This window comes from Capricornis sumatraensis, chromosome 10 (genome assembly GCF_032405125.1).
Source record: "Capricornis sumatraensis isolate serow.1 chromosome 10, serow.2, whole genome shotgun sequence".
Taxonomy (NCBI): Eukaryota; Metazoa; Chordata; class Mammalia; order Artiodactyla; family Bovidae; genus Capricornis; species Capricornis sumatraensis.
In genome coordinates, this window is record NC_091078.1 from 101,441,016 (window position 1) to 101,465,757 (window position 24,742).

General features: G+C 41.2%; 1 protein-coding gene and 1 non-coding gene across 2 annotated transcripts in view; one reads left to right on the plus strand and one right to left on the minus strand.

The window, feature by feature from the left end:
• The first annotated feature begins 8,166 nt into the window (after nt 1–8,166).
• The window catches only part of TMCC1 (transmembrane and coiled-coil domain family 1), a 107,943-nt gene continuing 91,367 nt past the window's right edge, over nt 8,167–24,742 (plus strand). The window contains exon 1 of the mRNA XM_068981968.1: nt 8,167–8,792. Within this exon, the coding sequence (XP_068838069.1) occupies nt 8,220–8,792 (573 nt within the window). The 5' untranslated portion in view covers nt 8,167–8,219. The remainder of the gene's footprint in view (nt 8,793–24,742) is intronic.
• Nucleotides 16,516–16,619, minus strand: LOC138088075 (U6 spliceosomal RNA). The gene has a single exon (XR_011145662.1). It is a non-coding gene; the product is annotated as a U6 spliceosomal RNA (small nuclear RNA).

The following is a 24,742-nucleotide window of genomic DNA, read 5'->3' on the forward strand; positions in this document are numbered from 1 at the left end:
TTTATTTTCCTACTTCTTTTCTTCTTTACATTTCAATTTGAGTAATTTCTGTGAGCCTGTCGTCAAGTTCACTGATTCTTTTTTTAGCTGTTTCAAATCTACTAAAAGAATTTGTTGTTTATTACCATGTTTCTCTTTCTAGGATTTCCACTATATTCTTTATGATTTGCATGTCTCTGTCAAACTACCTGTGTGATCTTGCATGTTGTCTACCTTTTCCATTATTCTCTACCATATTAATCATGTTTTAAATTCTCTGATAATTCTCATACCATGGCATTTCTGAGTCTAGTTCTGATGATTGCTTTGTTTCTGCAAACTGTGTTTTTATTACTGCCTTTGGCATGCTTCATAAGCTCTTGTTGAAAGGTGCCCGTTTTGTGTAGAACAGGAAATACTGAGGTGAATATCTGATATGCTTGGAGAAGACTGCAAACTTCCTTCTGTTGAGCCTTTAAGGTAGAATTTAAATTAATCTGTTAGGGGTTGGGCTATGTTTAAAGAGTATTATTGCTATGGTTACCAGCATTGATACATGTTGTTGCCATGGAAACCAGAGACTTCAAATTTCCCTAGTGTCCATTATATCCCAGCTTAGCTTTGGGTTTTCTCTTTGTGCTGTTTCACACAGTGAGTTTGTTTCTTGCAGCTATATTCCATTATTTTTACTCAAAGCTTGTTAGCAGAGACATTACTTTGCCGACAAAGGTCCGTCTAGTCAAAGCTATGGTTTTTCCAGTAGTCATGTATGGATGTGAGAGTTGGACTATAAAGAAAGCTGAGTGCCAAAGAATTGATGCTTTTGAACTGTGTTGGAGAAGACTCGAGAGTCCCTTGGATTGCAAGGAGATGAAACCAGTCAATCCTAAAGGAAATCAGTCCTGAATATTCATTGGAAGGACTGATGCTGAAACTCTAATACTTTGGCCACCTGATGCAAAGAACTGACTCTTTGGAAAAGACCCTCATGCTAGAAAAGATTGAAGGCAGGAGGAGAAGGAGATGACAGAGGATAAGATGGTTGGATGGCATCAGCGACTCGATGAACCAGAGTTTGAGCAAGCTCCAGGAGTTGGTGATGGACAGGGAAGCCTGGCATGCTGCAGTCCATGGGGTCGCAAAGAGGCAGACATATGACTGAGCTACTGAGCATCTGAACTGAACTGAACTGTTAGCATGATAGTGGAGGGTGGGAGGAGTTCTGTGATGATCTGGTAGGCCTCAGATTTAGGCAGGCACTAGAACCTGGGTTTCAGAGGTGTGGCCCTTATAAAACTTTCTGTTTCTAGAAGTGGAGTTGTTCCCCTTCTTTTCTCTTCCTCAACTGCTCTATCTTAGGTTTTATATTCCCTCCCCTTTTTTAAGCTTTTTTTTTTTTAATAGATTTTAACCAATAGTAGTTTTTGTTTGAATTTCCTATTAAAAGCAGCCTTCCCTGCCCCTGTAGTTTATTTTTTTGGCCTCACCATGTAGCATGCAGAATCTTCGTTCCCTGCAGTGGAAGCACATGGAGGCTTAACCAAACTGGACCACCAGGGAAGTCCCTAAGCTAATAGGGGATAGATTTGGGCTGATTGGCTGCCAAGCTCCACAAGGGTGGGGGCTGGGATCAGGAGCTTCTCTGCATTCTCTCAGATTCTATCCACCTCCACCCCCCCACCCCCACCCCCCACATACAGCCTTTGAGGTTCCTGGCAGAAAAGCTTGTAATAGGGTAGAGACTCTCCCCCAATTGAAGTCCCTCGATTGCAGTCCCTCGAGACTCTGCACTCTCATACTATCCCACATTCAGTCTCCAGCAGTTGGTCAAAATTTGACTTAAATCGTCCTGACTGCAGTGGAATTCCTTCATGCTCTTGGGGCTGTGTTTCCTTTGGTTAGAAAGAAAGCTTTACCTCTAGGATTACAGGTGCTTGTCCAGCCTCTTGTGTTGCTCCATCCCTGTTGCATTGCCTCCAGGTTGGGTCAGGTGACATTGTGGGTGGTGGGGAGAGAGTGGTTTCATCCACTGTTTGTGAACCTTAGGAGTCCACGTTGTGGTCAGAGAATAACTTGTGAGACTTGATTTAGTGCTCAGCATATGGGTCACTTTTTGTAAGTGATCTCTTTGAAGTTGATAGAGTATTCTGCAGTTATTGGATACTGTCTTATACAAATGTCTGTTTAAGTCCCCAGTTTGTTAACCATGCTCTTCAAGTCTATATCTCTATTTTTCCTCTGATTTAGGTCATTTATTCTATCAATTATGAAAGATGTTAAAAATTTCTCTATTATGATTATATATATTTCACTTCTTGTAGTTCTGCTAAATTATGCTTTATGTGTTTGGAGGCTATGTTATTACTTGCATATAAATTATGTCTTTCTAATGAGTTCTACATTTAATCCTATGAATTATATTACCTCCATTAATGCTTTTTGAATTATAGTCTACTTTGAGTATTACTAATAAAGCTTGAGCAGCTTTTGTTTAGATTATGTTTGTTAACCCTTTCTATACTTTTAATTTTAATTGTTCTCTATATTTGGCATGATTCTTTTACACATCATAATAGAGGAATTTTTTTTTTTGGCCACGTCACAGGGCTTGTGGGATCATAGTTCCCCAACCAGGGAATGAACTGGGCCACTGCTGTGAAAGTGCCAGATCCTAACCACTGGACCACCAGGGATTGATTTCCGTTTTTTATTTAGTATGATAGTCTTTTTCTTTTGGTCCACTTATATTTAATATAATTATTGGAATATTTGGGTTTGCATTTGATATCTTATATTTTCCTTTTTATGTGTCTTATCTGCAATCTTGCTTTCCCTCCTTTTTGTATTTATTTGCCTATTTTAATTCTGTTTTTCCTTTCCGTTAGCACAATAGTTATACCCTTTTCTACCATTTTAAAATGTTTCCTCTTGAGATTAAAACATGTATTTACTTTCTTTTTTTAATCAAATACATAAGTTTATTTGTTCACAACATAAGAATAGTCATAATGTATACACTTCGAAAGGTAGAAAAAGTTAAAGATGGAAAGTCCCCCCTCACATCTGCCCACCAGCCGCTCAGTTCTCCAAATGACTCAGAATGAGTACCCCCAGTACAGTCGTCTGGCCTCTTCACTGGCCCCCAGCGTGTAGCGTGTGTACTGCTCTGTAGCTGGGAATCTCGGCCTATATCTTCCTGCTGATTCATCCATCTTCTCATCTTTCAAGGTGCAGTGAAAGCTTCTTTCTTTTTGAAACTTTTCGAGGCAAATGTCATCTGATTTCTTCCACTTCTGATAGTAATCATAGTTGTCCTTACACATTCTGGCACTTAATTATGTTGTTCTGTGCTGTTTCTCTTAAGCTTCAAGTATGTAAACTCACTTTCCATCCTAGATTAGTTCCTTGAGGGTTAGGTAGGATGCTTTGTTTGAGTAATTTGGAGCACAAAGCAGATGCCCCCCAAACACATGCCTGAGTAAATTGCCTCTGGTAATGGCTGTTTTCCAGGGAATTTTCCATTTTGGTGCATCTTGAGCCTCAATTATTCATGGTAGACATACTTTTTAAGAATTGCTTTTGAGCGCAAAATTGTGGATGGAGAATTGGAAACTGCTTGAAAGATACTTTCTTATAAAATTATACTTCTTTTCATGTTGGTAAGGAATCTGCCCGCAATGGGGGAGGCCCAGATTCAATCCCTGGGTCGGGAAGATCCCCTGGAGTAGGAATGGCAACCCACTCCAGTATTCTGGCCTGGAGAATTCTGTGGACAGAGAAGCCTGGCAGGCTACAGTCCACTGGGTCGCAAAGAATCAGACATGACTAAGCGACTAACACACTTATTTTGCATTTCATTTTACTTTAAGATTAGAATTAATGGACTATCCATTCCTAATTCAGTATCATAGTGTAAAAATATTTATGAAATATGCTACTTTCTTATTTTAAATGTTGACAAGTTACTTTTTCCCCGAAGTGTTTTTTCTTGATTATAGTTTTTTTTTTCATTATTTCTTTGCAAAATGAGAAAATACTGAAAAACACTAGAAAAAATTGCCCTGTACTACCACTGAGAGCTAAATGTTACCATTTTGTTATGTGTATACTCAGTTTTTTCATATGTTTATATAAATAAATTCCCCTCTTCTAAGTTTCCTACTTTGTAATTCTTAATGTTTGCTTTTCAGTTTTCCCTAAAAGGATTCCAGAACACCTTAGAAGTACTTGAGGAAGAGTGATAAAGGCAAGTATCCAACTCCTTGGCGTCAGTGAGATAATTTGGTTCATAGCCAAACCAAAAAGCTTTGGTCACTGTGTCTTATCAAGAAAACTAAAAAGTTGGGAGTAACAACTTAAAGGAAAAAAAAAGAGATAGTTCACATAATTTGAATTTTTTTTTTCAAAACTGTTGTAGAAAATTGTTAAAATTCTGAGAATTTAACAGAGTTTTCTGAAATACCTGGTTTGTTGGTGGCTACCATTTCCTCCTCTTTTTTCCCTACTTTTCACCCCTTCCACCTGCCCCCTTTCTCCCATATCCTTTTGTTCCCTTTTCTCTTTACTGGTTTCCTCAGGCTTACTTGGAAGGACTTTACTTTTCAGAGAAGCCCTGTGAATAAAAGAGAAGCTGGCATTTCCTTCTTATGAAAGAACACTTAGCTTTACAGTTGAACTTGCTTGTGTTAAACCAGAGATAGCAATGTGGTTGTTTGGAAAGTTTTAGAAGCTGAACAACAGTTACTATTCATTTGAATTTTACTACTGTCTTACAGAAGAAAATAGGGGAGTCTTAAAAAACATTCACATTATTGAATTATTTTAGTGCTCGCTTCCTTCCTGTCACAAGTTTTATATAATGATTATAGCATTACGTTTTACAGTTAGTGCAACAGGTTGTTTTTCAGAATTCTTATCTAACAATTTGATGCTTAAAGCTCAGTTTAGGTTTCTTTGGTGTTCTGTGTTAGATAAGCTTCTGTTAGTATCATGAAGATATGTTTTGCCTTTACAAATCCCAGAATTTACTACTCCTCTACTAGGTAGTCTGTGCAGCCATGTAGATAGCCTATGCAAGCTTTGGCTTGGAAATCAACACCCTGTTTCTAGGTTTTCCTCCAAATGCTGGCATATCCTTATAATTAATCATTCTTTTGAATTAGAATAAATGATATAGACATGCTAATGAAATCTCAAATGAAGATACAGACATTTAAAAATGTACCATATTCTCCATTTTTTAAAACCAAGAAGCAGGTTTATGTGAAGTGAAGTGAAGTTTATGTGAAGTGAAGTGAAGTCCCTCAGTCGTGTCCGACTCTTTGCGACCCCATGTACTGTAGCCTACCGGGCTTCTCTGTCATGGGATTTTCCAGGCAAGAGTACTGGAGTGGGTTGCCATTTCCTTCTCCAGAGGATCTTCCTGACCCAGGGATTGAACCCGGGTCTTCCACATTGTAGTCAGATACTTTACCATCTGAGCCACAAGGGAAGCCCCTTGATTAGTTTATGACACTGCCCAATGAAGCTGATCTGCTGAGTAATAAATTCCTGACATGTTTATATATGAGACAAGTAGATTGTTCAGTTTTCTGACGAACCTTGACGCCATTCCTCTCTTTATGGTGTCTTTTATTATCATGGGAGAAACTTATTTCACATAGTTTACTTTCAAAAATGGCAGCAACAAAAAATCTGTTGTATTTAGCTAATGCAATATAAATAAGGAAAAAAGTAAACTACTTCCTCATTATCAGCCTGCTGCTTTCACATCCTTCTGTCTTCTCAGGGTCTAAATATCCCAGTACAAGAAGAGATTAATTGATATACAGTTACTGGATTATCTTGGTTACATAGCCCTTTTTGTCTGAGAGGCTCAGTGTTTCGCAGAGTGAAAATAATTCAATAACTGTTAGTCTGCGCTAGAAGCTAATAAGGGAAGGTCAGGATAATTAAATGCATATACTGTTGACAACATTTTTGCCCACAAGGAGCCCCAGAAAACTCCATATAGCCCGAAACAGTTGTTTCTGTCGGTAGGATTAAGGGCTCTCCCTTGGCTTTCCCAAAGGGAGAAGGAGAAATAAAAGCAACACAGAGTCAGGAAAAGGGTGAGAGGCCCCAGCGGTGTGGCAGGTTTTCGGTGTGGCCACAGAGGATTCGAGTGGGAGCAGTGAAATTTCCCATCCTCGTGACTGCTCCTCATTTACCTAGTTTGGCAGCAAAAAATTTTGTGGTATTTAGTTAGTGTGAAGGTACTGGTTAAAGGTCTTTAACCCTGTCAGCATGGTTTATGCTCCTGAGTCATAAAGAGGTTAGGAGATGGGAAGATAGGCATGTAAGAGTGTGGTCCGTGAAGCCACAGTGACAGTGTCCATCCATGTTCATGGTGAGCAGGTTGTCTGAGAGAAGTTACCAGGAAGAAAGGTCTGATGGGTTTGCATTCCTATCCCTTTGGACTCGAGGAGCCTGGAGCTCAAGTGAACTCTTAAATCCAACTGATGTACGCCTTTCAGATTGCTGTTTGATGGCCAGAGGTCCGTTTGCTTATGCCCAGACCATGACCACCCTAAGTGCTTCAGACTTGGTAGTGACTTAGCAGTGACTTCAAACTGTTCAAAGTCCTTGGTGTAACGCAGGGAGTTTTAAAGCCTTTGAAGGAAAGGTTGAGGTAAAATATAGAAATAAAGAACTTCACGCACCACATTTTGTCCTCCGTAGCAGGTTCTGTATATTAATGCAGTTTTGTTTTACATATTTGCAGAAACTCAATTTTTTAAAAAAAGTTTTCTGTTATGAGAAATCTCATCCCTACCACACCCTCCCTTTCTTTGGCATGTGACTTCCGTAACAATGGCAGTTTTGCTGACCTTACATCTCTTAGTTTCAACTTCCTTTTAATTTCCTGCACTTTAATGTTGGTGTGTGGTTGCTATTTGACCTTTCTTTTTCTCTCTTTTTTAGTCATACCCAATTACTGTGTCACTTCTTTGCTTTTGAGTTCGTGTGAATACAGCTGTCCCCTGGTACCCATGCAGGACTGGTTACAGGACTCCTGCAGATAATGAAATCCTCAGATGCTCATGTCTCTTATATGAAATGGCATAGTATTTGCATAGAGCCACATGCATCCTCCCATATACCTTAAATCATCTCTAGAGCATTTATAATACCTAATACAATGTAAATAAATGCTATGAAAACAGTTGCTGGGAGCATGGCAAATTCAGGTTTTGCTCTTTGGAATGTCCTAGAACTCCTTCACCCCAAATGTTTTCTATCTGAGGTTGGTTGAGTCTGCAGATGTGGAACCCACGCGTATGGAGGGTGGACTGTACATGGGCAGCCTCTGTCAGGGTCGACCCTCTTCAAAGAAAGGGATTCCTTTGAGTCTCTTTCTTTGTTCGCTGGTTCTGAGCCAAGCTCTAGTTTCTGAAGACAGATTCTTTCTGGATCATGTATTCATTGTACCAAAAGGTCATTTGTGCTCCAGCAGAGAATCCAACCTATAAGATTTCAGTTTCCATTTTCTCCTCAAAAGGGAAGTGTCTAGTTGCCAGTGACCTTGATGAATATAGATGATAACTGGAAATTCCTCTTTTCCATTAAAATCCACAATGCAGTTAGATTGGGATATCCACTTTCACAGTTATTCTTTGAATTTACTGTATGGAGCTTCAGCATGCAGATAATTAACTATGGTTGTGATTGAGAGGAATCATTTCAGGTGCCTCAGCTAGACTGTCTGTATTGAGTGCTCTGTGCTCAGTTGTCTCCCGATTCCCCAAGTAATGGCTGTTCTCTCAAATATTATTATGGTTTCCATTCCACGATGACTCTTCTAGTACGTAGTTCCTCTTCACATTGCAACTTGTAGGGATTTTTTTTTAACAGCGCTGTTTTCATTTCCTTTGTACTTGTTTCGGAGCTTTTTCTCCTATTCTAGAAAATAATCATTACCCACTATCTAGAAAACTATCTTTTAATCTTCTGATTAAAGATTGCTTAAGGATAGTGTATTTCTTTGGCTAGTGGCATGTTTTTCTTTGTTTTAACACTGGAGTTTCTGCATGGATTTATAATACGAGCTTTTTTTTTTTTTTTTTAACATTAGATAGGCATGAAGCCTTCGTCTCACAGCTGCATGTGTAGTTACTGTCGAAGCAATGCCTACCTAATTTGACAGTCGTGGTGTGTTAAAAAAAATTTTGAGTTTGCAAATAAGCGTATTAAGTCTACTGATGGAGCCTTCGGGCAGTGAACAGTTATTTGAGGACCCTGATCCTGGAGGCAAATCCCAAGATGCAGAGGCCAGAAAGCAAACAGAATCAGAACAAAAGTTGTCTAAAATGACCCACAATGCTTTGGAGAACATTAACGTGATTGGCCAAGGCTTGAAGCATCTCTTCCAGCACCAGCGCAGGAGGTCGTCCGTGTCCCCCCACGATGTGCAGCAGATTCAGGCAGACGCAGAGCCTGAAGTGGATCTGGAAAGCCAGAACGCGTGTGCTGAGACTGATGGTGTCCCCACCCACCCCACAGCTCTGAATCGTGTCCTGCAGCAGATCCGCGTGCCGCCCAAGATGAAGCGAGGGACGAGCCTGCACAGCAGGCGGGGCAAGCCAGAGGCCCCAAAGGGAAGTCCCCAGATCAACAGGAAATCTGGCCAGGAGATGGCAACCGTCATGCAGTCCGGCCGACCCAGGTCTTCATCCACTACCGACGCTCCTTCCAGCTCCGTGGTGATGGAAATAGCTTGTGCCGCTGCCGCCGCTGCTGCGTGTCTGCCGGGGGATGAGGTGTCTGTAGAGCGGGTAAGTTTCTGTTAGATTACCTGTTAACTCCTTGTGCTTTATATCTAGTACTCTGCACACTTTGCCTGGGTGACTGAAAAGAAATATCTCATCAAGTACCCGAGGCTGTGGCCAAAGATAGTTTCCCGTTTCATTAAATAAGTGGGATGAAGAGTGATCGTCATAGCTAATAATGAATGCTTCTAATTATATTTCTGTTTGCTTCCTAACATATTGCCTCTGATGATTCCAGTGCAGTCAGCCCACGAGTTTTAAGAATTACTGAATCCGAATTTCTGGAGCCCCCATTCAGCCCGGTCGGCAAGCTTAGAGCTATCTGGACTGCTCTTGCTCTTTAATGACATGACCCCCAAGGTTGCCTCCATTCTCCATTCCGAATCAGTGCCCTAGTTTAGGCTTCCATCTGTCTCACTGCCCTTTCAACTTCTTTTTTTCCCCATGCTGGACACAGCTCGTGAGAGCTATCTGAAATACTAAAACAAGTCATTGTCATTTCCATTGCTTAAAAAGCAGTCACTGGCTCCATCATTTCCTGAGGGGCAAAGAAAGTTCCTTAAAATGATACGCAAGACCTCCCATGATTTAGCCTATGTGGACTTCTTTACCTCCTACAACTTAACAGCTATTACTCTTTCTCACGCTTTTTATTTTTCCTCTAAAGTTTTTCCTTTTGTCCATATCTTGACTTACTCTTTCATTCAGTCATTCGTTCAGCAAACATATAATGAGGTGTTCCAGTCACTGTGGATACTGTGATGTACAGAAAAAGATGTGATCCTTACTCTCATGGAGTTCATCACTAGATGGGGATACATATTAAATAATCACTTGAGCAAATCTAAAGTTTCAACTGTGGCACATGCTACTAGAGCCTATTATAGGAACTTATGACCTAGTTAAGGATGTCACTTCTGTGAGGAAATGACAAAGATCTGGAGGGTAAGCTGAGGTAATTAGGTGATGGAGAGAGAACTCCAGGTGCAAAGGTGCTAAGATGGAAGGACGCTTACTGAGCATGAGGGACGGGATGGCGGGTGTGTGTGCGTGTTCATGCAAGCACGCGGTGGGTAAGGCTGGAGAGAGGGGAAGGAGCTCAGACAGAGGTTTCAGACGGTGTTCATGAGTTTTTCTCCATTTAAGAGGAATGAGCAGTATCAAAGCATTTTAAGCAAAGGGGACAGTTTCACGTTTGTGATTAGAAACTATCACTGTGTTTATGGTGTGAAGAGTGGGTTGGACTGCATTCAGGTGGGATGCAGATAGATGAGCTGGAAGGCGGAAGGCGGTCGTGGTAGTTTGGGTCGAAGACGAGATGGTGGGAGCAGAAAGAAGAATTGCCTCAGGGCAGGGGTGTGTCTTACTCCTCGTGCCAGTACTTCGGGCTTCCTGCACGGCTCAGTGGTAAAGAATCTGCCTGCCGTTGCAGGAGGTGCAGGATCGATCCCTGAGTCAGGAAGATCCCCTGGAGGAGGAAATGGCAACCAACTCCAGTATTCTTGCCTGGAGAATCCCACGGACAGAGGAATCTCAAGGGCTAACAGTCCATGGGGTCGCAAAGTCAGATATGACAGAGCGACTGAGCACGCGTCCAGTACTTTGGCCCTTGAATTATTGGTTTGATGAATTAGTAGTAAATAGATAGGGAGCAAGAAACGATATCTAGTTAGGGAGTTTGAGAATGTATGTGGAGAAGTTTTTGAAATGGAGTTATCTTTCATTTAATTATTCATCAGTACTTATTAAATACCAACTATGTACTGGGCAGTTTTCTAGGTAGTTAGAATACACCAGAAAATGAAACAGGCAAAAATTTGTGCCGTTATGGAGGCTTACTCTGTATTGAAGGAGATAACATACAGTAGATATAAAAATGAATAATATGTTACGATGAAGTGTGATGAGTATTATGGGGAGAAAAGAGCAGAATTAGAGAAAGAAAGAGATTAGGGCTGTGTACAGAGGGGAGGGGAGTTGCCGTATAACGTAAGGTAAGCCTCGCTGAGAAAGTAACGTTTGAGTGAAGACTTGAGGAGATGAAGAAATGAGTCATGAGGCTGGCTCTCTACTCAGACGGATGAAGTAACTCCAGGGTAGGAGCTCACGTTCCCCGCCTGATTGTCCAGGGAATAGCAAGACCAGTGTGGAAAACTGAGTGACGGGGGACAGTAGTACAGGATGGCCTCAGAGAGGCCGCAGGGGGCCAGCCTGGGGAGGGCTTCATAGTGATATCTCAGTGTAGACACTCTTCCATTTTATCTGTATAAAATACTGTGGGATGGGAGACATTTCCCCCCTGTGTGTGTTTGCTCGGTAATTGTTCAGTAATTGTTCCACTGAGTGTTAGACCTACCATTGTTTTAGGTTAGGGATCTCCACACTTTTTCTGTACGTAGTCATTGTAAGTATTTTCCACCATCTGGTCTGTCTTGCAACTACTCAGTTGTGTCGGAGCGTGAAATCAGTCACCCATAATATGTAAATGAACGGGCATGCTGGGGTTTGACTGGTGAACAGCGTCTGGGCCTCGGCCCATACTTTGCCCACCACAGTCTTAGGCGCTGAGAATACATGAGTGAATCAAACAAACAAAAATACTCGCACTGGAGAAGTTTAGGAGGAGGTAAGCAAAACATATAAGTAAAGTGCACAATGTGACAGTTGCGTAAGAAGATAAAGATTCCTAGGGAGGGAAGTTTTAAGCAGAGTGGTTGGGGAAGACCTCACTGATACACAAGCAAAGACCTGGAGGATGCGAGGAAGCAGACCAAACCTCTGAAGGGAGACCTGGGGGAACAGCAAAGGGTAAGGTCCCAAAGGCCTGTACTGTGAGGAAATGTTACGGAAGTTGGATTTTTTTTGGCATTGTTAAAGGGGAGAACATGACAATGCACTTCAAGGCCGTTAGCTGTAGCCACCCGTCTGCCTTGCCTGATGGGTGAGGAGCAATACTTGAAACGTTTCTTACTAATGAGAGTTTAATCTGTATGTCTTATTTAAACTTAGGTTGCATGGTCTAAGTGTTCAGTTCAGTCGCGTCCAGCCCTTTGTGACCCCATGAATCCAGCACACCAGGTCTCCCTGTCCATCACCATCTCCCAGAGTTCACTCAAACTCACGTCCATTGAGTCAGTGATGCCATCCAGCCATCTCATCCTCTGTCGTCCCCTTTTCCTCCTGCCCCCAATTCCTCCCAGCATCAGAGTCTTCTCCAGTGAGTCAACTCTTCGCATGAGGTGGCCAAAGTACTGGAGTTTCAGCTTTAGCATCATTCCTTCCAAAGAAATCCCAGGACCAATCTCCTTTAGAATGGACTGGTTGGATCTCCTTGCAGTTCAAGGGACTCTCAAGAGTCTTCTCCAACACCACAGCTTAAAAGCATCAATTCTTCAGCACTCAGCTTTCTTTACAGTCCAACTCTCGCATCCGTACATGACCACTGGAAAAACCATAGCCTTAACTAAACGGACCTTTGTTGGGAAAGTAATGTCTCTGCTTTTCGATATGCTATCTAGGTTGGCCATAACTTTTCTTCCAAGGAGTAAGCGTCTTTTAATTTCATGGCTGCAGTCACCATCTGCAGTGATTTTGGAGCCCAAAAAGATAAAGTCTGACACTGTTTCCACTGTTTCCCCATCTATTTGCCATGAAGTGATGGGATCAGATGCCATGATCTTCGTTTTCTGAATGTTGAGCTTTAAGCCAACTTTTTCACTCTCCTCTTTCACTTTCATCAAGAGGCTTTTTAGTTCCTCTTCACTTTCTGCCATAAGGGTGGTGTTAGTACTTTTCAAAAAAACGAAATTGAACCAAGTCAAGAGCTTACTGACTTTATTTGACAATTCATGAATTGGGCAGCATTCAGTCTGAGCAAATAGAAACGAACTCTGAAGAGCTGTACAGAATAAAAGACTTCTAGGCAGAAGGGAGCAGGAACAGGAAGTTACAAAAAGTGTGTTGGTTATTGCTAGGTTACTCTCCTTACAGAGGATGGCAAGGGTTACATGCTGCTGCTGCTGCTGCTAAGTCGCTTCAGTCGTGTCTGACTCTGTGTGACCCCATAGACGGCAGCCCAGAGGCTCCCCCGTCCCTGGGATTCTCCAGGCAAGAACACTGGAGTGGGTTGCCATTTCCTTCTCCAATGCATGAAAGTGAAAAGTGAAAGTGAAGTCGCTCAGTCGTGTCGGACTCTTAGCGACCCCATGGACTGCAGCCTACCAGGCTCCTCTGTCCATGGGATTTTTCCAGGCAAGAGTACTGGAGTGGGGTGCCATTGCCTTCTCCCGCAAGGGTTACCTAACTAGTGCTAATCAGCAGTTCCTGGTTGGCTGGTTTGAGTCCATTTCTGGGAGAGGCAAAAAACTGTAATTTAGTTCTCAGTTTGATGATATGAGAATTAGCATAAGAGACTCCATTTGGGGCCTACTGTGTTTTGTTTTGTTTTTAAATAAACTTACTGTGTTTATATGTAGCTTTTAAAATAGTCATGTCCAGTGGCCTTGTCAAAGGTGTAGACTAAAAGCCATTCTTTCTCATTCAGTAACAAATAGCTTGTAGACTTAGAGTATGTGGATTTCCCAGGGTTTATAAATAAGGAACACTACCCTCCACAGTAAATTGCTGCAGGATGGCATTCTACTCTGTTCAAATGAAAGGGAGGTTTGTAAGATTGAGTTAATTGAGCTGTGTGCAAAACCAGAACGCCTAGGTATAATGTTCTTCCAAAGGGGAAAGAAACGAGGTGATGGGAAGGATAATTCCTGTTGCTGACCACAAGGTGGTACCCCTAGACCAGGAGAAGTAGGCGGAAGTGAGGAGATGACTCCTACTGTGACAGGCCATTAACAATGAAGGAATTATACCTTGAGAAGTCACTAGCTCAGGAAATTGTTAAGATATGGGCTGGATTGAGTAGTGACTATCATACGTAGTAGTAGGCGCTCTTTTAAAGTACTGAACTGAGTTGGTAACTGTGGAAATGGAATTGACGATAGAAGAGTGGGTAGAATTTACTGACAATGTTAGAATTAAAAATAGAGATACTGTTGTATGGCCGAAACCAGCACAAATTGTAAAGCAGTTATCCTCCAATTAAATAAATAAATAAATAAATAAAGTGAATTCCCTGGTGGTCCAGTGGCTGGAACTCCAGGCTTCCACTGCAGTGGGGTCTGGGTTCAATCCCGGGTTGGGGAACTGGATCCCATACACTGTAGCCAAAGATCCCATATGCCACAGCTGAGACCCAGGGCAGCCAAATAAGTGAGTAAATAAATACTTTTTAAAATAATTAAAGATAAAATTGAAAGTCCTAAAGTCTGCTTGGGAGAACTAGTAAAATAATGTCTGTTTTCCTAAAAACGAAAACATTGAAAATTGTATTTTTAAAATGAAAACCAATAGAGATCTTTCTCGTTTGTGTATTTAGTGTCAGTTTGGTAGCTGATACTATCAAGGAAATGATGTCATCAAAGAAATGATACGGGATGGAAAAGTAGGGATAAATCAGAGATGAAGTTGTGTTTTCAGTTCTCTAGTAAAGGTACTTTTTAGAACAAAACTTGTATGCCAAAGGAAGTAACTTTTAGGCTTATTGACCCTAACTCAGAGGTCTAGAATGTGTGAAATGAAATGTGTGAAATGAAACTTCCCAACCCAGGGATCAAACCCAGGTCTCCCTCTTTGCAGGTGGATTCTTTACCAGCTGAGCCACAAGGAGGTCCAGAATGTGTATGTTTGTTTTAATGCAGTATGCTTCTGTGGTGACCCACAAGATACCTTTATTATCCTTAATGATCTTATGCTGACTTTTAATGTGATTTTCCTAAGAGTGGAATTGAAGGTGTAGCTAGGATGTTCTTGACCTTGGTAGACTTACCATGCACAGTTATCATCATAAGGATGCCTCTCCAAGTTCTGTTTGGTTTTGTTTTTAACATCTGAGTTGTATTCCTTCTGTGATGAAGGCTCAACATAATGCAAAGGCAAATTTACTCTTTAAGTTAAATTTAACCTCCTTTTCCTTTATATTAAAAAATATAGAGAGACTTTAGAGTAATTAGACCTCTAAAGGAACATAGTATGTACCTATACCTTCTGCTTTCCCCTTTTATTCACGGAGAATTTGAGTACTTTATCAGTAGCCTTCAATCTTAAGAGGGAGGGAGAATTTTGGCCCCCAAAGTCCACTACTATTTTTTATTTTTTTTTAATCCAGAACATTGTTACAAGAATTTGTCTTGTGACTGTTAGCTTCCCAAAGACTCATAGGTAGATAAATAGAAGGACAGACCAGGATCATGTATGATAGAAGATAATTACTAGAACAGATTGTGATCATAATGCCGCATTATATGTAAAGAAAGGTAGGCAGCTTTGGCAGTTAGCACAGTATTGGGCTTTAGTAAGTATTTGTTAATATTTGACTTGTTTTGATGTTACATCATCGTGACCTGTGATTTCGTCAGTCAGTGGGAGCTGACCAGACTTCATACTTCAGGATCAGCATATATTTATTAGGCATTAGTGTCTCATTTTATGTATGGTTTGACTTTGAAAGCATCTTGTTTCCTAAATAGAATCCTTTAAAATATGTAAAAGATGTTTGATTTCAAAAATCAGTCTTGGAGAAATCTCTTTGTAAAAAGAATTAGCAAGGATTTATTGGTTTATATATTACAAAAATGTATCTTTAGCCAAAGATCAAGTAAAATTTTTGTTGGTGGTAGTTTAGTCGCAAAGTTGTGTCCGATTCTTGTGACCCCCGTGGACTGTAGCTCACCAGACTCCTCTGTCCATGGGATTTCCCCGGCCAGAATACTGGAGTAGGTTGCCGTTTCCTCCTCCAGGAGATCTTCCCAACCCAGGTCTCCTGCATTGCAGGTGGATTCTTTACTGACTGAGCTATAGAACTGGCAATTACATTTTATTTTATCACAGTAACATTTTATTGGGGTAAAGAGCCCTGACACAGATTTCGATATCATTGTTATGAAGAAGCTAAGAATTTAGAAACCTTGGTTGCAAAATGAGCCCCTTGCAACACAAATGACTTTCAGCCAAAAGATCGCTGGGTATTGCCAGGTGATTAGCAAGAACTCAAAGACTATTAAGACTATGGGCTAAGCCTAAGCAAGCTTCTCATTTTACAGACCCAAAAATGTTGGGAAAACAGCCTGAGGTAATGCAGCTAACTGTGATACTAGGGACAGATTCCTGGTTTCCTTCTGATTTCATGTTCAACTTTCTTGTCTTTTTATCCTGTTTGTATGTCAGAGAATTGAAGAACATGATTGTTATGATCAAGTAGGGGACAAGAAAGGGAGACAAAGTTTTTCCTTTTTCAAAATAACTTAAATAAGCTTTTTGAATGTGAGCAGTGACAAAGGCTGATTTCCCCACTACCCTTGTTTGTCTTCTGTTACTACTTTGAAACAACTCTGGTCATCTTTTACAGATGAGTAACAAAAGTCATCCTTCTGACTACTACCCTTTGCTATTGTGGGTCTTACCAAAACTAATCTTGTAGCCATCAGTAATGCCTGGAGGTAGCTGAAAGAGAAAACTGACCTAAAGAATGGCCTTCTAGCAGTGAGATTCTGGGATGCTAGATGAATTTGGAGTCTCCCTGGGGTCCATCAGGAAACTGCAAATCAGGAAGATCCTTGAGAGTCACAGATGTAAATCTGTGTTTTAAACAATTCACTAAGGACGCTAGAGGCCCATGAAAAATACGGAGTGCTTCAGGAATTCGAGTGTCATCCCTCTGCAGGGCCCACGTTACTATACTCTGTGTTCCTATTCTAGTATATGTGCTGCTGGAGTAAGCACTGGGGTATTCTCACATCGTCATTTTGAATACTTAGTCATACTGGTCCATCAGCTCTTGGTTGTTCTAGTTCTTCGGTATTCTTCCTAAATTATGGTCTCCAAAACAGAATACAGTGTCCACAGGTGACAAGAACTTAGCTATTGCTTTTCTTGTTTATTTATTTCATTGCTCCAGGTCTTAGTTGCAGCATGTGGGATCTAGTTCCCTTACCAGGACTCAAACCCAGGCTTGCTGCATTGGAAGCCCAGAGTCTTAGCCACTGGATTTGCCAGGGAAGTCCCTATCACTTTTCTGATTCTAAGATCCGATATGCTTCTTTTAATATATTTAACTCTAGTTTGAAGTTGCTTTTCCTTTTTGCAATCTTTTTCATATCTCTGATTTTCATCTGGTGAAAGTCATAGAATTTAATTCAGAACAGTTGAGATTTTTGTCGATAGTGCTTTAAAAATACAGATGCTCAGTAATTTTAAGAATGTTATAAGACTTTGCTAGTGAACTTTGTTTTATCTTTAAAAAAAACGACTTCCCAACTCCAAATAATGTAATTTGCAGCCTACTGGGATAAAGGAAGCCTCTGAAGTTATAGGAGTTTCTCAGGAAACCAGAAGTGATGTGGATCTGCGTGGTTCAGTAGGGCCCTCGTTTACTCAGTAAGGTAGCACATGTTGCTTTTCTGTCGTATTTGTGATTTTATGATCCTAGATGTCTTGAGGGCAGGAGGAGAAGGGGGCAACAGAGGATGAGATGTTTGGATGGCATCACCAGCTTAATGGACATGAGTCTGAGCAAGCTCTGGGAGATGGTGAAGGACAGGGAAGCCTGGTGCGCTGCAAACAGTCAGGCGTGACTTGGTGACTGAATGACAATAGATATCAGATGGTTTTTTAAAACAGTATTCTGAAGAGCTGGCACTTTTGTTTAAACTGTTAGAAAAGTTTGGTCCTACAGGGCAGAGTGGTACCCTGAAAAGCAATATTTGACATTTGAATATTGCTTGCTTCGTTTGGGGGTGAATTTTTTTAGTTTAAGAGAAATTCCCAGATTTCATTTCTGAGCTAGAGTCTTAATCAGATGTTGACAAATTAATTTGAACTTATACTTTCTTTTTGGCAAATATCAGTACCAGGGAAGTAATTCATTTCCTGGTTTACTTGGGAAAGATGTTTTTAGAAAACTTGTGTACCACTGTTTCTAGAGGCCCTCTGCTGATACCTTCTGGTACTGCTGAGAATATTTAATGAAATGGCTAATTTTTCTGCATTAGGTTTGTGATTCTTACTGGCTGTAGTGTATTTTAAACGAAGTTTCTTGGTTAACCGTCATAATAATCCCAAAGTCTTATTTTTATTTACCAACTTGGTCTTGGAACTAACTTTTAACAAATGTTGGCACAAATTCTGAACTTTTGCATAATCTCTTGTGGTTAGTAAATAGCTTCAGGATTTTTACTTTGGTCAATAAGGTGGTTTTGGTTTTAAATAACCAGAAGATAGACAATGTGCTTTGAAAACCTGTGTGTGTTAGTCGCTCAGTCGTGTCCAGCTCTTTGCGGCCCCATGGACTGTAGCCTGCCAGGCTTCTCTGTCCGTGAAATTCTCCAGGCAAGAATACTGGAGTGGGTTGCCATTTCCTTCTTTAGGGGATCTTCCCAACCCAGGGATAGAACCAGGGGGCTCCTGTATTGCAGGCAGATGCTTTACCAGCTAAGCTACTAGGGGAGCCTTTGAAAACCTGATTTAATTTAAATTGCTTGTCTCTTTTAAAGGTCCTGGATAGAGCAGTTTCTGAAAGACTCATTCTTCATTTCCTTGCCTTGTTTTTAGGGTACTCCCTGTGGCAACATGAACATTTTATTTAAAAACGTAGAGTATTTTCTACTTTTGTGTAATAAGGATTTTGATAGTGTTTTCTAAACAGTACTATACTTGAAAACTAATTTCAAGGATAACTATATTTTAAATGTTAATTGAAATGGGCTTGATATATTCTGGGGGTCACTTTGAATATTAAGATTCTGGAGAATCCAGCTTAGGCCTTTAAAGGTAGATAATGCTCATGGTCAGGCACGCAGTCATGTCTGACTCTGTGTGACTCCAAGGACTATAGCCTGCCAGCCTCCTCTGTCTGTAGGATTTTTCAGGCAAGAATACTGGAGTGGGTTGCCATTTCCTCCTCCAGTTAAAGGTAGATAAATTCAGTCAAATTAGATTCAGTTTTTAGATTTAGGTTGGAAGGATAATGAAAGATAGGCTCTCAGGTCTCTATCCCCCTTCTGGGTGTCGGAGGGTGTGTGTGTCTGTGTGTGTCTGTGTGTGTGTGTGTCTGTGTGTGTGTGTGTGTCTGTGTCTGTGTGTGTGTGTCTGTGTCTGTGTCTGTGTACATGGTTGCCACACGCATGGAGTAAGCTTGATGGAGAGCTGGATGGTCCCATTTCTTTGCTGCCACTTCTGGACTCCTTTGCCTTTCACTCTATTATTTGGGTGCCCTTGGAGTCTGATGCTGAACGTGTTATTTATACATGGTTGATGCTACACTGTTTATGAGTATTTAATATCTGTTGAAGATTCATAATCATATAGGTAGGCCTCCTATGACCTAATTTTAAAAAAACAATAAAGGGAAGGTTATTAACTATGCTGCTAAGTTGCTTCAGTTGTGTCTGACTGTGTGCGACACCATAGACGGCAGCCCACCAGGCTCCCCCGTCCCTGGGATCCTCCAGGCAAGAACACTGGAGTGGGTTGCCATTTCCTTCTCCAAGGCATGAAAGTGAAAAGTGAAAGTGAGGTCGCTCAGTCGTGTCTGACTCCTAGCGCCCCCTTAGACTGCAGCCCACCAGGCTCCTCTGTCCATGGGATTCACCAGGCAAGAGTACTGGAGTGGGGTGCCATTGCCTTCTCTGAACTATGGAGACTAGTAGCCTCCAAATTATTTTGCTCACCCACACATTTTACTGTGTCTCTTATATTTTCATATTTTATATAATTGTTCCTGTATATTATGTTGGGCCTCCCTTGTGGCTCAGTTGGTAAAGAATCTGCCTGCAATGGGGGAGACCTGGGTTCAATCCCTGGGTTGGGAAGATCTCCTGGAGAAGGGAAAAGCTACCCACTCCAGTGTTCTGGCCTGGAGAATTCCATGGGGTTGCAAAGAGTCGGACACAAGTGAGTGACTTTCACATATTATGTATCTCATAACACAAAAACAGATGTGAAAAGGATGGATAAAAAATATAAGTGAAGTTATATTTTCTTCCCATGATTCATTGATTGTTTTGTATACAAACCAGGCTGCATGTATCCTGTATTTACAGCAAGAATAAAAGTCAGAAAAGTGGCCTCTACAGAATTTTGGGGGTAATATGAAAATCATTTATACTTGCCTTAGGAATGTGACAGGTGGCTCAGATGGTAAAGCATCTGCCTGCAATGCAGGAGACCTGGGTTCAATCCCTGGGTTGGGAAGGTCCCCTGGAGAAGGAAATGGCACCCCGCTCCAGTACTCTTGCCTGGCAGATTCCATGGATGGAGGAGCCTGGTGGGCTCCAGTCCATGGGGTCGCAAAGCGTCGGACACGACTGACTTCACGTTCACCTTCACTTTCAGGAATATGGCACGAGCACAGTGTAAGAACAGGCTCCACGATGGAACTGTCCCGTTCTGAGGCGGGCTGCCTTGGGTGACCCAGCCGAGGCCGGAGAACCACACATCATGCCTCTTGTAGGAAAAAAACTCCTCGATTCCAGTTGGGAATTGGACTAAGCTTCTGATATTTCTTCTAAGATTCTGTGGCTATCGATAGGAATTCCTGAGTTGAGCTCTTAAATGTAAAACACTGTAGGAGAGTTAGATTGAGTGAAGGTCTGACTCAGAAGTGTGCTGGGAAGTTGTTGAACTCCTTCATGCAAACCTCTGCTATCTTTGGAAATGTGAAGGGTTTTGGTTCTCAAGCCATCTCCACATAGGAAAAACTATTAACCTCTTTTTCAAGCCTATTGCCTTTCTGACTTAAAGTGCTAGTCACTCAGTCGTGTCCGACCCCTTGTGACCCCGTGGACTGCAGTCCACCAGGCTCCTCTGTCCGTGGGATTCTCCAGGCAAGAATACTGGAGTGGGTTGCCATTCCCTTCTCCATCCTGACTAAATGGAAGACTAAATATATAAACAACAAGGGATTCCAAAAATGGACTTTATTGCTTACTCTGTTTCATTATATCAAACAGAGAAAGAAATGAAACAAGTTTAAAATAAATGAACGATATTTTGAAGTATATAGTATCACTAATGAGTTAGGAAATATGTTTTCAGTTTTTTCAGTTCTGTCTAACATACATAAGTAGTGTTTCACTAAAATTTGTCTGTTCTGTGGTAGAAATTGAACAGCTTCATCTTTGAACCTTCAAAGTTGTATCACCTTAAAAAGGAAGACCTTAGTTTCCTCCTAAACTCCGTTTATTTCTTTTCAGTGAGAGAATGGTTGTTTTGTGAGATCCAGCTAACAAAGATAAGTCAGCAATAAACGTAGAGCTTCTTCACGACACAGATCTTGGTTTGAGTGTTGTAAATGTGGCTGCAGTGCTCGAGAGCAAGTGCTGCTGAAGGCTTTCTGTGTGGGTTTCTTCTCTCCTGGTTCATGGAATACCCTGTTCTCTCTCATTGTTAATGCAGAGGCAAAAGCCGTTCTGCACCAATGACTCTAGAAGTGATACTGAGTTCCCCAGAACTTGAGTCTGTGTGTGTGTGTGTGTGTAATGACTGACCCTGCATTTATTGAGATGGTTTCCATCTCAGCAGCACTTTTCTTTTAAAAATGAAAAAGTCACGAAATGAATGCATGGCCATAAGAGTGAAACAGAGCCCTAATTCTCATCTCTATTTCTAAGCATTTCTTCGTAGGAAGTTTAATCGTGGACTAGTGCTTCAGAGGAACTGAAGACTGATATAACCTTCCATATGAAGATGCTCTGTGGAAAATGATTTCTGGGACTTGATTGAAACAGAGGCTCATGAGAACATACACAGTCTTAGGGAGCATACTCCTGGTCTATTAATAAAAGTCTCCTGTTGAGGAGCAGTGCAGATGCACGTATAAAGAACCACTTTGGCGTCGCACGGAATGTCTTCAGCCCTGCTTGCTGGCTGAAGCTCACCACAGCCTTTCCAACAACAGTAGATTGTTTCCAGTCACTGTAGATGGCTCAGGTGGCAACTGTGCATTCTTCTAGGCGAAAGAACAGGCTCTAAGTTTTCTGCTCTGTGGCACTGTTGTCTGCTACAAGAATACAAAGCAGCTGAAGAAAATAATCTACCCCATTTTGTTACTGCGAGTGTGATTGTTAGGGCTTGAAATAGTTCTTTGTTAAGCTTTCTTCCGTTTTCCATATTCTTTGGTTATCATACATTGTCTTTACGTGATTTGTGATGAGTTGCACTGAACATAGAATCAAATTAAGTTTAAGCAGATAACTATGAGTGAGATAAATGTATTCTTCCTAAGAATGTTTGCCCAGAGGGCCGTAGGTGTAAGGTGACCTTGCTTAAGTTTCTTTGCATAAAGATAGAATTCAGTCTGTCTTCTAGTTGTCAGCAGTTCAGCTTCTTGAGAATGGGAATGAAGGTTTCTGATCCGGTTAGAGCTCAGGAGAACTTAGGCCGCAGTGTCAATTACCTGCCCTGGGTTACCTACTAGGATGTGATATGTATTCCTTGTTTTCTGCTTATGGTTCTGTGTCCTTCTGTTGCATTAGGGTACAGATTGGTTTGTAGATTGGTACAGAAATCAAGACAAGCTTGACTTTTACATCCTGCTTTCATCATTATGAAGATTTGTAGTTTTACTGAATAAAATCAATTGAATAAATCAGTTTCCTCATTTAGATGAGTCACACATTGTCACATCTAGAGTATCTTTAATGGGCAATTATTTTTTTACTCTTTTAGTGGGATTCACCTAAAAATGAGGTTAAAAAAAATTAACTGCCATCAAAACTGGCAGAAAAATCTTTGCAAAAGACATCAGTGTTGTATAAAGTAAAAAATATTCTTGTATCTCTCCTTTATTACTCACACAAAACACTTCATTTTTGGTCACCAAAGGGCTGGGGTGTTTTTTCCTTCCACACAGTCCTCTGCAACACTAGCTGGGTGTCTTCCAGTTTAAAGCAGTTCTGACACTATGTGAGGATAACATCAGATCCCACAGGCTGAGGGCTCAGTCCCGTGAGACTGCCTCCCGTCACCCTTTCCTGCCAGTCCCAAGTCCAGTTGTCCCCTGTGCTGCTGACCAGCTGGCTAGAGCACCTTCCATAAGCTGCTCCTCGGGAATGATTAATTTACTATTAAGCAGAACGACCCAGAGAACTTGGGAAAATATTTTACTTATGACACTACAGCTTTTTTGCTAAAAGATATAACTCAGAAACAGGTGGATGGAAGAGGTGTGAAGGGAAAGGTATGAGGGAAGAGATTAGAGCTTCCCTGCTTTCTCCCAGCACCTCCATGTGTTCACCAACCGGGAAACTCTCCAGACCCAGTCCTCAGGGGTTTTTATGGAAGTTTCATTACCCAGGCAACTGGATTATTTACTTGGCCTCTGGTGACTGAGTGTAATCTCTAGTCCCTCTTTCTTTCCTTGGATGGGAGTTGGGTTGGGTGGGATGGGTTGAACTGAAAGTTCCAACCCTCTTATCACATGGCTTGGTTCGGGTTACCTAGGACCTTTATATAAAGTTACCTCGTTAGCAGAAATTCAGATGTAGTTGCAAGGGGTTATCAATAATAAGACACCCATTTCACCTTTATACTCTGAAGCTATTTCAGGAACTGAGGACAAAACACCAAATACGATAACAAGGTTCTCCCCATCCTCTACCCTGGAGGAATTCCAAGAGTCTCGGGAGCCATGATCTAAGAACCATGGACACAAGACCGACGTAGACGTGTGTACTGATAATCACAGAATCATATGTTCAGTATGAAAAATAACAGAGACCATTCTTTTTTGTGTAATTTGAACGTTTTAGATATATATTTTTCTATAGATACTGTCTTTTCTCTCTCTCCTTTTTGTACTCTTGTGATTTTTTTTCTTCCTGTTACTTTGCATCTCTTATCATTCACTGTCTGTGGCTTCACAATACAGCATTGTCCTAGTACCATTTTTGAAATCGCAGCTGGAAGCATTGAAAAGCCTTCTGACAAAGGAAGACTGAATTGTGACTTAAGGCCAACAATAAGCTATAGGAACAAATGATGTTTAAAAAATTAATATTATTTCAGTGTGTGTTAATGTCTTTACTCTTTCAGAGAATTGTTGAAACCAAGAATTTAAAAGTCACAGACTTCTGCTTTGCAACACAGAAGTATAAAACATTCTACTTGCTTCCAAATCTGTGATTTGACCTTTTTTTTTTATTGGCCACTCTGTGCGGCTTGTGAGATTTCAGTTCCCCAACCAGGGATCGAACCCGGGCTCTTGGTAGTGACAGCGTGGAGTCCTTAACCACTGAATCCTTAACCAAGGAATTCTTGTACATTTTTTGTAAAGGAGTTTTCATAGACTCATGTGCTGGCATCTTTCAGGTTCTCAGAGTCTGAAATGATGTATGTGACATTGTTTAGTTGTATTTGTTTTGGGGCTTTATAAAATGGTATAGTATAGCTTATGTAAAATTAGAAGACATTTGCTCCTTGGAAGGAAAGCTATGACAAACCTAGTCAGTGTATTAAAAAGCAGAGACATCACTTTGCTGGCAAAGGTCCGTCTAGTCAAGGCTATGGTTTTTCCAGTGGTCATGTGTGGATGTGAGAAGTGGACCATAAAGAAAGCTGAGCGCTGAAGAATTGATGCTTTGAACTGTAGTGTTGGAGAAGACTCTTGAGAGTCCCTTGGACTGCAAGGAGATCCAAGCAGTCCGTCCTAAAGGAGATCAGTCCTGGGTGTTCATTGGAAGGAATGATGCTAAAGCTGAAACTCCAGTACTTTGGGGACCTGATGCGAAGAGCTGACTCACTGGAAAAGACCCTGATGGTGGGAAAGATTGAGGGCGGGAGGAGACGGGGACAACAGAGGACGAGATGGTTGGATGGCATCACCAACTCAATGGACATGAATTTGAGTA